A 15,109-nucleotide genomic window follows, 5' to 3' on the forward strand; every position below is an offset into this window, starting at 1 on the left:
TCTTCTTCTTTTTTTTTTCTCCATTCCATCATGCAAAATTGATTCACAAACAAGGAAACATCTGCAGAGAAGGCTAGTTTTGAACGAGGTGTAAGAGTTTTTGGTACTTTTTGATTAACACAAGCTTTAAATCATGTGGTAACTCACAAACAAACTCATTTAAATCCAATTCACATAAAACCCATTAGAAAACTTATGGATGGATTAACTCTGAAGTATCCAGAAGACAAAGGGCAGCTTTTCACTCAAGTATGCTACGTTGTCGCTCCTCATTCTTCTTCTTCCTCCTCTTAAGTGCTTGAACTTGGATTCCCTCAATATGCACCTTCCCCCCCTCGTGCTTTCTTCAGAAGCAGAGAGGCGTGACATGACTTTGGCCCTGACCCTGGGCCCTACCTGAATGTTTTGTTTGGAGCGGGTGGAGATCAGATGTTTTTGGTCATTACACCGCCTCTCATTAGGTCTCCCGTCTCATCGAAACAAACCTAATGAGACAGTGTTTAATGTCCAGAGTCCCTCCCTGCCTCTGATATAAGGAGGGTGTGTGTGTGTTAGGGCGCGTCGAGCCAAATTACCCCGACATCTCGTTCAGTGATGGCACCTGGGCCCCCTTGTCGCTCGGGGGAGGTTAGCTCAGGATAGGGGAATCCACTGGGGTGGGGCAAATGCTGGACCCAGCTGGAGGAAGTTAAAGAGCTTAATGCTGATTGGGGTGCCTCGGATGAGAGAGGCGTTTGAGCTTCAGCATCAGGAGAGTTAACGTGGGGACTCGTGGGGGTTCTTTTGTTTGAGGACATGTGGGAGAATCCAATGGACTATGGAAAATTCCAGAGTTAATTCAGTGTTTGTAATAGGTTTAGAAACAGAACACAGGAGACTCGTTGATAGACCTCTGAGATGTCAAGTATGTCAGTGACGTAAAGTGCACTAAAATAAAACTGAAAACAAACTTTTGGTGGACTGAACAGCACCTCGTGTGTAGGATATTGTAGTCATGAAGAGAGACAAACACATAATTGTCCATTAAAGCTTTAAATCATTGAAGTTTGACATTCAAGTAGTTCCGTATATCTGTACCCAGACCTCTGAACATACTGAACCTCAAGTTATTTGGCAATTTTTTAGTATTGCGGAGCTCTCGGGTGGTTGTGGCTCAGGAGGTAGGGTTGACAGTTCAATGCCCAGCTCCATATGTTGAGCTGTCCTTGAGCAAAGACAGCGAGCCCCATCAGCTCCTGATGGTTGGTAACCTTGGATGGTAACCTTCTGCCATGAGGTAGTGTATGCGAATCAGTGATTGAGAGGCAAAAAAAACTGTAACTTTGGCAGAAGACTGAACCCACAATGCAGATCACAAACAGGAATGACTTCTGAAGGTATTTATTTCCCAGACACGACACAAACAGACATAGAAGAAGTCCAGAGGGAAAGCTTCAAGGCAGGATGATGAGGACTGTAGATGAACAGACATAAGAGGCAGGCATCCAAACAATATACGACAAAGAATGTTCAAAGTCTTTTCAGAGCTGGTACATGAGTCGTTACCACAAAAGCTGCAACAATGAACTGGCAGAGTCTGGGAGGGTGAACCCGAAGTTAAATACTGCAGGAGCTTGATGAGATTATGAGATGCAGGTGTGAGAGCAGCCCAGCCACGCCCAGCCTGCAGACACAGAACATGAAGGGCAGGGAAACACCAGGAAAACACAGGGTAACAGACAAACCTAGCAAATCCTAACACAGTTGTGTCAGTCCAATACATAAATGAACCCCAGTGAGAACTGAAGCCCCCGAGAGTTCTCTTTGGTGTTTGCTGTACAGGCGGTAGTTTGGCATTTACGCAAAGCTTCATTTAAGGTTTGTAGCACTGACTTGTCTGTCCTTTCTGAAGTCTCGGGGTGATTTCCCCATCTGCTAGAAAGGAAGCTGTCCAAGACATGATTTCTACTGTGACTGCTCTCTTTCAGACCGGTGTGTTTAAGATGACATGTCTACTGCAATCAGTAGACATGTCATCAAGGGAGCAGGCCACATAATGGTCATTTCACACCTATCTGGTAATGATCCAATCAGGGCACTGTGATGATGGCAACGAGATGATGCAGAAAATTGATAGAGGATGTGGAAGAGCCTTCTCTAAAACTGAGCCTCGGCGTCTAAAAGACTGAACATGCATTAGCAATTATGTTATTTTACTGCACTTTTAGCAGCGTGATGATTTTTAATGTGATGACAAGGCCAAGAAAGTTTAGCACATAGTATAGCACAATGCGTTGAAGGAAAAGGATCTATTATGGAGTCAGACACAATTTAAAAAGTGCTTATTTGAATTTGAATAATTTCATACATGCACAGAGAATCATTGAATTGCAAAAAGGCACCACCCGATTAGTGTAGGTGTTTGGCCATTTCTACATTTCTACATTAATTCTGTAGTACTAAGAGTGCCATGTTGGGTAGCTACAGCATATAAAATCATTCCACATTAGGACCTTTTGAGTATGAGAATTGGCTGCTGTATGAAATGTTATTAGAACGTTTTTGTCAAACGACTTTTAGCATTAATTAAAAAAAAAAAAAGGTCTGATCATGTGCTGGAATCACATCAACTTTAAGCAGGACAGGCTGCACTTTTACTCCATAATCATTGTGTCACTTTGCACATGTAAAGTAATGAGTTCGGAGGCATAAGTAGGACCGCGCTCAGATACGCTTAAATGAAAACACTTCGGGGCATCCCCGGCACTGTCATTAATACTGAGGCTCATGGGTAACAGATGTGGCCTGATCAAAGATGAGCATGGAGACAAAAATAAATCCATCACCTGACTGAAGGGGGAAATTAATCTTGTAGCCTTCAGCAACGTAAAGGATGATTTTTATAGCCTCCTTTCACTTACACTCGCCATCAAGTCCAAATCCAACGTTTAAGTGTTTTTAATCACATGTCACATAAATGTCAGTATCTGGTCCAGCAAAGTAAAAAAAATAATCTTTTTGTATGTATTTTTGGGTTTGTCATATTCTGGAAAATGATGAGTCACCCTTCACTCGTGGGTATAGACAAATTTTACGAAATTAGACACACACCGCTGCCAGAGCATTTCTGACGGGCGTTGTGTCTCACCAGAGACGTTATGGACAGAAAAGGGGGGGGCACACTAACTCTTGGCACTATTGGCTGCTGTAAATGGTGAATAATATCCACGACAAGTCCCATCTGCCTGATTTTACAGGAAACATGCAAATATATAGAAGCAATAAGCACCCCATTATCCGTCTCATGGGAAGATTTAGGTGCTCTATTTATAAAATATAGCAAAATAGAATAAACGGAATATAACATGCATAGTGTCGATCTTTATGACTTTGTTACCTTATGAGCCTCTACAGACTCTGCAGGTCCTCTTTTATGTTTTTTTGTGTGTTTCACAGCCAGCGTAGTTTCTCCTTTAGAGGATGAGGAGAGGTGGTTGCAATCATCAACTAGCAGATGTCACTAAATCCTACACAGTGTTTTTTAAAGCATAGACTCCAATAAATGAAAAAGGAAATGTTCTATTTTTATCTGCAGACCAATAGCCAGTCAGTCAGTCATCAGTGACATTGCACTGACGAGGAACATGTGCAGTTGAGGACAAACAAAAGCATCCTTTCCATATGGAATCAAGCAAACTATTAAGTATACACTCCACCAAGAGCAAATCAGCATTCATCCAAACAGAGCTTTGTGATATTCACACTGATACTCTCCCTCCATCTCTGTCAAATCCAATCTCTTAGCAATCAGTTACAGTTTGAAAAAGCAAATCTTCCCTCTGATGATAAGCCCAGGATTATGATCAAGACCAGTCTCTAATTACAAAAAAAAAAAAAAGCTATTGTCAAACTTCAAATTCATGAGGCGTCAGCAGAGCTGATGGTAGTTAAAGGTGAAGCCGGCGTCCTGGACATGTGCAAATAAGAGTCCCATCTCATTAACTTTAAGTTATGTCTGTACATGTCCCCCTGAATATAATGGCCGTCTCTTGATGGTACATAGATTAACACAGATCCTCACTATTTTGTTCAGATGTGCTTTTAGGAATAATAACACACACATGAGGTCACAGAAGACTTAACCTAAGTGATTTTCAATGTGCCAGTGGCAAAGGCGTACTTTTCTAACTTGCTCATGGATATCTCAGTTCACATAAACATTAAGTGATTGTAGATTAAAATTAACAGGTATTTTGTTGCATTCACTTTCAGCTTAAACATTATATGTATTGTTAATCTAAAACAGTACCTATTTGAGCATGATCTATGTAGAGGGGGTGGCATTGTTGCATGCAACATGCAACCAAAACCCAATCTATATAGTCATGCCACTGCTGGCTATAAAAACAGCTGGGCACTGTAGTTGTTAGCAAATGTGACTCATTTTTTGGGAACTATTTTCAGCTGTGGATGAATACACACTCAATTGAGCTCTATGACGCAGTGGAATAAGATATATGAGGCTTTGGATACACACACACACACAATACTTCTTAGTGTGATCCAATTATTGTTGGTTTTAATCTTTTGAAATACATAATATCACCAGAATTATCGCTTAATTCCAACCCCGATATGTGCCACACAGTCCTGATGCAATCAGTCATAAATGGTATAAGATATTTCACAGGCACATTTAATCTTCGCTTCCTTATTGACAGCTGTGGTTTTTGACATATAAAAGGTTAGACTGTCCATTGTTTTCTGTCTTTGACCTTTATTGGACAGCTAGAGTGTTGGCCTCATCCAAAACAGGATCTTACTGTCCCTTTGGCCAGGTCAGGACCTCACTGACCACACACACACACACACATACAGCCAAAAAGTGGACAGATGGCAGAGCGAGAGGAATTACTTGTAGTCCCCGAGGGAAGCCAATCAAACACTGTCCTGGAAAAGATGAAGTAAACAATGACACAATCCATCAATCGGGCCATCAGATGACCAATTATACACTGAAAAATCCAATAAAAGGTCCCATTCACTGCCCAGTGATGACAGTGACTTTTCAGACAACAGAGATTTAGTGGATATCTGTGTTATATCTGTGGATGATTCGATCTTAAGTGCTGTCGTATAATTTAATAAATGATTTAGATATATTTCCTCGATGAAAGATGAGGTGAGGAAAGAGACAAAATCCAGGTTTTGTTGATGTGGTGTTTACTGTTCTTAGCCACACAGTGGTTTACAACCCATCGAAGGATGCTGTCTCTTTCTCTTCCACCTTATTTTCTATACCTCAACCCCAGAAGATTGACAGAGATGGATCAGACATCCAAAAGATCATTTCCCAGGTGTATTACAACAGAGGACATGACTGGTACTGTTATATTTCTATTCTGTAGCTATGAAAAGATTCCCGTCAATCAAAGCTCAGCTGTGGGATGGGAAGAGATACAAGATGAGGAGACGGACAAAAAGAGAGTGATGGAGACGAGAGAGGAAAGGCAGGTATGGCCCACTGTAGTGAAACTTTTACCACAGAGATACGTTCTTTGGTGATTACAGTGGAAATAGTCTCAACACAGTACAGGATACATATTATATTGTATAGAATACATTTTGCTATTATTTATGCACATTCAAACACAAAACTGAAATAAAGAAGGTGGATATAACTAAATTATTTTGACACTTGGATTTGTAGAACTGAGTCATTGTTTATATTATCAGTAACTCAGATGTATATTCAGATTATTCACTTGAATAAAAGTGGAAATGCCATAGTCAAAATGTAATCCATTACAATTAAACATAATGCACGCAATTCAAAATATTACTTAATTCTGAGTAAAGAAGTTTGATTGGCAAAATGAGCTTAAAGTATCGAAAGAAAAAAAAGAAGAAATGTTTATTTAATAATTTAATATACAGAAACACTCCATGTCAGTGTTATATTTTGAATAAACTCCAACTAAAATATGCTCACAAAACAGTAAGATGAAAAATACAATTGCAGAAAATGTTTTATCTGTGGTCTATTATTGCTTACATGACTTTATGTCAGATTGTTGTGTCTTGTGCAGAGAACCGCGTTCAGTACACTTAACAAGTGCCATTTCGAATTGCAAAATGTGTGTAAAGCAGAAAATGTGTTTAAAGTTTTGGAGATTGGAGATGAGGTTTTGTGTCAGTTTAAATATTTCTGCTATCCATGTCATTTCACTCTGTTAGCAACTGGAAAAAACTGGAAACCCTATAAAAGAGGTACAAACCTCATATTTATATTTAAATTAAAGAAATAATAATCCCATGTTGAGTGGTTGTCTGCCACCCTGGAGCCCTCTGCAAGTTAAAAGTGTTATAAAAATGAGGATTATACCGGGGTGCTGATGTTTGAACTCATACAGATAGTGTGTGTGTGCATCCTGTCTTTTGGATGTCTCGCATACCTCCCTTAGTTGGCCTCTGATTTACTGATGCTGGCAGGGAGAGACAATTATAAATCAGCAGTACAAGGACAGGAGAGACAGGCTAGGGGATTTGGATATGAATCATAATGCTTATTACTGAGCAGAAAACCAAAAAGAATGTTATGATATTATCTGTATCAGGTGGGAGGTGTCCAAGACAGCCCATTTTTTTAAAAACGTATAAGAACCAACAGTTAGAGCTCCTCGAGGAGCCTTTTCTCTGTAACCCATTTCTGTGTGTTGCACTGTTAAACACTCCTTCTTGTACAAGAATAATAAATCCAACTTAAAACTTTGACACTTTGAATCCAGTCCTCTTTATTCAAGGGTTTTTTCTTTAAAAAAATCTCATAACAGTAGTTATAAAGTGGCCTATAATGAAAACACTACTACAAGCAGACTTAGTTGAGTAATGCTCTTATTGTTATATTATGACAAGTGATAATATCTGCTGTGAAAAAGCTCTGTGGTGACATTAAAACCTACAAAAGGTACAAACCTCATATTTATATTTAAATTAAATAAATTAAGTAAAAAACTGAACATCCTCCCATGTTGAGTCAAAAGCAGTGATAAATAACTTATAAACAAACAAACAAACAAGTTATGTATCAATATTGTATATTGTATTCCCTGGAATATTTCTGCTGGACCTAATAGAAATAAAAAAAAAACGTGTGTATATATAGATCTAGATATATAATATATATAGAGATAGATATATATAATGTAATATATTATATATATAGATAGTTGTGTGATTTATTTATTTTACATTATTATTAGTATTATGATTCGTCTTCTAGCCTTAGTACTTGGCCCTTCTTCTTACTACTTTCTTTCTTTTACATTTCTTTTCTCTTCATTAGGTCCAGCAGAAATATTCCATTTAATCCAATATACAATATTATTAGTGATACATAACTTACTGCCCCTTGTTTGTTTGTTTGTTTGTTTGTTTGTTTACCTGGCTCTTCCAGGTCTCACCTCCGCGGCCCCTCCCGGATCCACGCCGGGTTTTGCCAGGTCTCACCTCCGCGGCCCCTCCCGGATCCACGCCGGGTTTTGCCTCGCGCCTCCCGGCGTAAGAAGCCCCGCACGTCCCCTCCCTCCTCCCTCCCCCCCTCCCCTTAGCAACAGAGGCAACATGGCGGCGTCCAGTACCGCGGAGCACTCTCCGGAGATCTCGGCGCCGTTAAAGATCCCGAAAACCGAGGCGCCATCCCCGGAGTCTGAGGATCTGAGTGACAGCAACCAGTACCACTCCAACCCCTCCACGCCGAACCGCTTCTCGCCTCTGAACGTGGGCTCGGGGACCGCGGGCCGGACGGCGGCCTCATCCTCCAACAGCTTCACCGCCTGCCGGGGGATGTCGTGGACTCCGTCCGAGACGAACGCCCTGATCGCGGTGTGGGGCAACGAGCGGCTGACGGAGGCGAGGATGCAGCAGCTGGAGGTCGCGGGCACCGTGTTCTCCGGTAAGGCCCCCGGTCCCGCCATGTACGAGAGGGTGTCCAGAGCCCTGTCGGAGCTGGGCTACGAGAGGACGCCGTCCCAGTGCAGGGAGAGGATGAAGGTAAAGGACACGGCAGACACACCTGTGGCTTTAAAGTCAGCTGTTTACTGCAGACACACACACACACACACACACACACACTGATCAGCTGTTACTGTTTGTTGACATGTAATAGGAGCTCTGCATGTTGTTTACAGTACACAGTGCTCAGGCATAGTCATGCACTCTCACTGGATGCATGATCTCATGAATATTTAGTTAATTAATTTATGATAAACCACCATAATTGCACCATAATCCCAGAATTGTTGGTTTTATTGGGAACTGGTTCAAGTCCCAGAGTATGGAGCTGCCCCTGAGCAAAATGTCTGTATGCATAAAACTAATTTCCCCTCCAGGGATTAATAAAAGTATCTCTTATTTTCTTCTTCTTAAAATCAACCTTTAATAGATAGATAGATAGATAGATATACTTTATTTATCCCAAGCTGGGAAATTATAGTGCAGCAGCAGCATTACACAAAGTAACAAGTGACAACAAAGAATAAAAACATACTATAAAGCAAAATATACATAATAAAATATCAAAAAAAGCAATAGTAAATACGATAAAATAAAATATATTGTACAGAGGTATATACAGCAAGTTGGCAGTGTTGATATATTTGATTTAATTGAGTTGATTTAATTCAAGCTTTTTATCAGAGGCCTCGGACAAGACACAAACAGAGCAGGGATTCTTATTAATAATAACTTATGTATTTATGTGTGCACATCTCTCCTGTTCTTAAATCCCTTCACTGGCTTCCTGTTCTTTATAGAATTGATTTTAAACTTTTAATATTTGTTTTTAAAGCTCCTAACGGCCTCACCCCTTCGTATTTATCTGAGCTTTTAACTGTCCACAATCCTGGTAGAGCTCTGAGGTCTAAAGATCGACTTTTGCTGGAAGTGCCCAGGTCGAAATATAAACACTGCGGTGACCGAGCGTTTTCCGTTCTTGTTTCTGACCTGGGCCTCTTTAAATCCAGGCTAAAAACCCATTTATTTAGGATGGCTTTTAATACTTATCTTATCTTATTGGATTTTGTTGTATTTTATTGTCCTTTATTGTTTTTATTTTGTTTGTTTTTACTTATTATTCTCTTTATGTATTATCCTCTGTAAAGCACTTTTGTACACCGAAAGGACTGTTGTAAAGGGCTGTATAAATAAAGGACATTTACATTTTATTTCACCTTATTCACCTATTCATATACTGGGCTAATTGCCTGTATGTGTTTATGATTGATAAAAGTTGCAAATTATAGAGCTGTGTGTCTTTTGGACACTAATTCTGATTCGCTATTTGTAGTTTCTTATTATCTGCACCCTCACACTCACCATTATTTTGGTGATAATTGTCAGTCACGGACCCCCTGTGTTGATCATTCGTTCATCGCCCTGTTTAAAGCATTCAGTGTCACGTTTTTGTATTTTAAAAAGAAGTTCATAACCCGCAGTTCATGCACACCTGAGAGTGAGACAAGTGTCACTGTTGTTACACAACAAAACAAATAGTGAAGGACATCAGAAATCCTTATTTTGATTTGCATAAAGTCTATCAGTTTTTGCATAAGAATTCAAAACCGTATACTGCACAGTGCATCTCTAGTTAGTGTGACGTATCCATGAAATCGACACCACTCTGTTACGCCTAGATGCCAACACACACAAGATATTTTCAGCATTTTAAAATGACATGTTCTTCAATATTTCAAGTCCCAACAGATCGCCAAAAAGGAGGAATAACAGAATAAATTTTATGATTTCACATAAAATATTCAGCACTCCAAACCCAACCCTTAGAATACAGAAACTCAGGACTGTGTTTCTTCACTGCATGGAACTTTATCCTTACACAAGTGAACACGAGGCTGTCGCTGTATAATATAGCGTCTGAAATGGACACACATGTTTTACATGCTGGTGTTGTGAGCAGAGAGAGACAAACAGCACTTAGCTGCTGGGATAAACACTAATTAGAGAAGACGCAGCACTGCTGTCCTCCGTGTGTCCACAGGCAGCTCAGTTCTCCTTTTGATAAGATTTTGTTTTGCTCCTTTTACTGTGATGTTTGAACAATATCTGTGCAGAGTTTGATACGAGAAATCTGAATTTATTCTGATTTAACCTGTCAAGAACGTATCGGGCACATTAGAAAGTCTGAAGCGATCACAGATTGTGGATTTCAGGAGAGACGATGGTGGGAAAACACCTCTGCAAATCAAAATTCTGTTGTTTTTTTATAGTTTTCTGCAAAAGCTCTGGAGATGTGACGATGATCCTGCACACGTCTCTGCTGTAGAAAGGTTTGGTAGTCGGACAACAATCCCATTAGAGGCCGCATCTAAAATGCCTGACCACCCACTTCCATTCCTCTCAGTTTATTAAGTTTGGCCTCACTGAACGTTGTTAGAGTTGATTCTCACCCGGCATTTCCTCTGGGACCCTTCTGCTTGTAATCTGAGTACTTTAAAAGTCTTTGACGCTGTTTGATTATTTATAGCATTGTTTTTATTCTTTAGTCTGTTCTAAGTTCAGTCTCAAATCCTCTTTAGGTTGCTATTAAAGTGTGACGTGACACCTTTCCTCTTCGTGTCTTTGTCCCTACAAAGTTGGAACACAGTAAACCCTTTCTCCATCCGTCCCGTCACGTACAGACTTTGCGGCGCTGCTACAGCCGCGTGAAGGAGCACGGCATCGGCAAAAGGAAGAGCAGCTACACCATTGAGCAGCTGGAGAAGGTGTTCGGTCAGGGAGGCTGGGACTCCCAGAGCTGTGCCCCGGTGCTGATCAACAGCAGCGGGCTGTATCAGGAGATGGAGTCCGACGGCAGCACCCTGGAAGACTTCTCTCAGGAGGACTGGTGCAACCAGGTGCTGGACTCGGCCTTCCAGGAGGGAGACATGGAGACTGGTGAGCGTGTTAGCAAGCAGAGGACAGATAGACACAATGAAAGACACAGAAATAACATGTCTGAACTAATGTGTGTGTGTTTGTGTCCTCTCTCTAGAAGAAATCCAGGTGCCTAAAAACAGAGCTCTGCAGATCCAAGCAGAGCTGTCGGAACAAACTCAGTAAGTCGACTCGAACAAAGGACAAGACTTCACTTTGTAAAGTGAATATGCTGGATATGAAACTTTGTGTTCTGAATTAACTTAATTATTGCAAATTACTGTTAAAGAGCCAATGATGTGATACGTCAGACTTCACCCTGAATGGGACGGACTGTCTCCGACGATCTTGCCTTTGCAGAAACATAAATTAGAGCATGTTCATAGGACATAGGTTCCATTTTGGTAATTCCTCAAATCTGTATCCATGTGCAGTGTCCTGTTGTGATACTACCACTAGGAGTCGCCAAATCCTACACATGCTCCAAATCACTTGTTGGTGTTCTTGTGTTTTAAAATTGGACCTATACATTCTGAAATGTATCACAAGACACAGATCGATCATTTTGTAGAGGTGCTGATGCACAGATATTACCAGGGGCTGCTATATCTCAAAAACTGGGCTCTTATATCCATCTGATGCCAAACAGAAATGAAGGTATCAGAAATATTTTAAGGCTACCAAGGTTCCTTTTACCTGTTTCGTCAGTTGTAGCACATTCTATCATGGAAAATGTTGCGTTATTAGTTTGTCATTATTCTGTATCTCTGCAGAAAAAGGGACATGATGCAGACTGTGATGCGCATCCTCGAGTCGGTGCAGCTGAAGTGGGAGCACTTCCAGACGTGGACCGAGTTCTCGCGGCTGCACCTCTCCAACAAGCTGGCCATCTTCGGCGTGGGCTACAACACGCGCTGGCGCGAGGACGTGCGTTACCACTACGCCGAAATCAGCTCGCAGGTGCCGCTGGGCAAGCGGCTCCGCGAGTACTTCAACCCGGAGAAGCCGGAAGGGCGCATCATCATGACCAAAGTCCAGAAGATGAACTGGAAGAATGTCTACTACAAGTTCCTGGACATTACCATCAGTGAGGCGCGCTGTCTGGAGCTGCACATGGAGGTGGACTGGATCCCCGTATCCCAGTCCAGGGCAGCTGGCTGCAGCAGAGGCACATCCCACTACCTCCTTCCTGCAGACATCCCCAAGGCGTACGGACTGTACGCCATTGGGTACGAGGCGCTGTCGTCCTCTAGCGACCCCGCTCAGACCTCTCCCCAAGGTGATAGTGAAGACCATAGCTTACCTCAGTGCGAGTTAGAGAACGGGTCACAGGCTGACGGAGAAGGTGCAGGGAAAGGTGACAGAACTGGGGTTAAAGTTACGTACTGCTATCTAGGCATAGCTGAGGACAGGACCATACAGCAGTGTCTCTTCCAGCACTTTCAGGGCTCCGGCAAACACTACGTCCACAGCGAGTCCTCCGCCGTGACGCGTTTGCTGCAGGAGAACTGCCGCGTCGCAGCCGCTGCTGCCGCCACGAGTCAGGACGGCGAGGCAGGTGAAGACTCTTCTCAGCGTTTTGCCATTTACATAAAATTCATCGAGGTGGAGCTGGACTTCCTCTCAGCAGGCTCCCTGGTGGAGTGCCTGGAAACCGCTGTCGGTTATCCCTTAAAATACAACAACAAGGAAACATCGTAACTACTCTGTGTTTCAGAATTGTATTGACTAAAGATGATAAGTGTTACGGCCAGTCAGGCGACATGAAAGGTGACCAATTCTGTCTCTTATGAAGAGTCTGGCAGATCTTTGCAGCCTTCACAGAACTGATTTTCATTAGAAGTCTAAAAAGAATGACTATGCACAATATGGCAAATGTATTGTGTAGAAATATGGGCTGAAGTATTACAGAGCTGCAACATCCAAGAAGTATGTACTTATTATTTTAGGCTAATGTGCACTACAAAGGTTTCTGCTGCTTGTTTAGTGTAGATAATTATTGCCTCATCAGGGAGTGTTGGGGGGGGTTTGGCAAGGTGACTACTGCAGTATGCATTTGTCTACCTCAGTAGGATGTAGCAAACAAAGCAGCGAGGGGACCATAACATGTATTTATTGTAAAACTGCCTTTTTACTTTTGACTGTTGGAAGTCTGGACCTGAATTCACGAAGCATCGAAGAGCAAACGGCTGATTCATGCCTTATGTTTTTGCACATGTGAGCGGGGTCGCTGCAGCTAGGGATGCTTCCACGCATCTCCAGTAAGAGAAGAAAAGCAAAAAAAATTGAAAATGTAGTATTTGCCAGTGCTGCACAGATGGCTACTGGCCATTATGGGATATCTGTTTATCCAGCAGTGTGAACATTGGGTGCACTTCAAAACCCGAGCGGCCGGGTTGGAGCGTGGTTTCCTCTCCGCTCTGTGCGGCAGGTCAACGAAATACCACGAGTACAAACAACGTCGTAAATGATTTTTCACACTGTCTAAGTGGAAAATGTTCTGCAGTGTCTTTGCAGCACTTAAAGGCCGTAAAATATAAAATGAAATAAAGTTTATCAGAGCATTTCTACCCCCTGCTGACAGCTTCAGTGTCATACCTGCTGTGGTAAGACCAAATGGAGCATTTCAAGCTCTCTTGCATTGTCTTTTATAGCTCTAAGGCACGTTCAAACAATTGACCAGGCTGGTGCAATTCAGAGTTTTGCTTTTGCACAAGCAAAATCTGTTGCACCCAACGCTGAATGTTGGCTTTGTTAGATATTCTGAAGTCCAAAAATGATAAATTCCTGATGTTACACTGGATAAATATACAGTGTACATTGGGGGCCAGTACTTTGGAGCATCTCTAGCTGCAGCTGTGGGGTTGTGGGACTTATTAGACCGACATAACACATAATCGTGCCAGTGGTTGTGATAATCTTCTTACAGGTGTAAACCAGGCCACAGGGCAAAAGGAATTCCAGTAAGACTGTAAGCTGCAGAGTTCAACTCATCCCCGATCAACAATCAAACTGAATTCTTGATGAACATGATTCCTGAGGTTATGTGCAATGTGCCAGGAAAAGGACTGTGTGGAGGAGAATCAAACAGAAGTCCATAATGAATCTATGTATAGGAAATCTACCTTATATATCTATAATATATAAATATATTTAAGAATATTGATGTTCTTGAGCATTCCGGCTTTTGCAGACTTGCAACGTTCATTTGTTTGGGTATACAGTATATAAAGATGAATATGATATTTTCTATTTTATTGGTTGACACCATGTCTTGTATGTGATCGTTTGGAAGTCACTGTCTTGTATGTTTACATGTTTGAAAAAACAATAAATGGGGCACTCACTGTCATTTGCCACACAGTGAAAAATGGTTTGTGTCTGTTCGTCTGAGCTGTGGATGACGTCAGATGGCGCATGTGTGCATGTGTAGGATACGTCGAGATTAACCAAGTTTACAGACTGTTTGGAAGGAGAAGTCTGTGTTCAGGTCTGCTGACATCGCTCTGGCTCTTGGTGTACAGATGTCAGTCATCTTATTTCTTCTCTAGTGACTGGGACATTCCTCCTAGAGTGAGTGAATTTCCCCGTGTGGGATCATTAAACTGTTGTAATCACGTCGGTAATAAAATGGTGAACACGGTAAGTCAACTTTATTATCAATGCTTCCATATGTACAGGACATACAGAGAATTGAAACTGTGTTTCCCTCTTATCCCAGTGCAAACAGCAATAAACACGAAATATAAAATATAAGTAAAAGATGTAAAAAATAAAATAAAAATATATACAAGCTAAAAGACATCCAAGAAAAGACAGTGGCAAATCTGGAAGATATAAATAGTATAAAAATATGGCACAGTATAAACAGAATTATCAGTATAAATATAAACGGCAGTATGGACAGTGAGATCTATCAAAATGAAATATGTATACAGAGTATACATTACACCTCTTGCATATTAGCATGGTGGCATCATTTTTTGTTGCTCATTTAATAACGTACTTTAAAAGATCACTGTGATTATGTGGTTTGTAATTTCAGTGAAACATGTAATTCACCCGCAGAGCCAGAAGATGGCCTCAGACAGCTACTGGTTAAAAAAAAGCCCCCACATGGTAACAGAGACGACTTCAAGTTCATGTCACTGTGGAATAAAATGTATTGATTTGAAAGATATTAATTTGTCATTTTAAAAGA

The 15,109-nt window shown here is 41.3% G+C and overlaps 1 protein-coding gene across 1 annotated transcript; it reads left to right on the forward strand.

The window, feature by feature from the left end:
* Positions 1–7,589: 7,589 nt before the first annotated feature.
* On the forward strand, positions 7,590–13,486 carry msantd2 (Myb/SANT DNA binding domain containing 2). Its single transcript, XM_019267823.2, has 4 exons — positions 7,590–8,031; positions 10,674–10,929; positions 11,027–11,090; positions 11,682–13,486. The coding sequence occupies exons 1-4, from the start codon at positions 7,603–7,605 to the stop codon at positions 12,607–12,609; spliced, it is 1,677 nt and encodes a 558-aa protein (XP_019123368.1). The 5' UTR covers positions 7,590–7,602; the 3' UTR covers positions 12,610–13,486.
* Positions 13,487–15,109: the final 1,623 nt, after the last annotated feature.

Source organism: Larimichthys crocea, chromosome XXII (genome assembly GCF_000972845.2).
Source record: "Larimichthys crocea isolate SSNF chromosome XXII, L_crocea_2.0, whole genome shotgun sequence".
In the NCBI taxonomy this organism is placed as follows: Eukaryota; Metazoa; Chordata; class Actinopteri; family Sciaenidae; genus Larimichthys; species Larimichthys crocea.

Excerpts from the sequence above, each read along its gene's own strand:
- msantd2 (XM_019267823.2), top strand. The coding sequence starts at position 7,603 with ATGGCGGCGTCCAGTACCGCGGAGCACTCTCCGGAGATCTCGGCGCCG. Across the intron at positions 8,032-10,673 it reads AGTGCAGGGAGAGGATGAAG|ACTTTGCGGCGCTGCTACAG; the intron begins GTAAAGGACACG and ends CGTCACGTACAG. Across the intron at positions 10,930-11,026 it reads GGAGGGAGACATGGAGACTG|AAGAAATCCAGGTGCCTAAA; the intron begins GTGAGCGTGTTA and ends TCCTCTCTCTAG.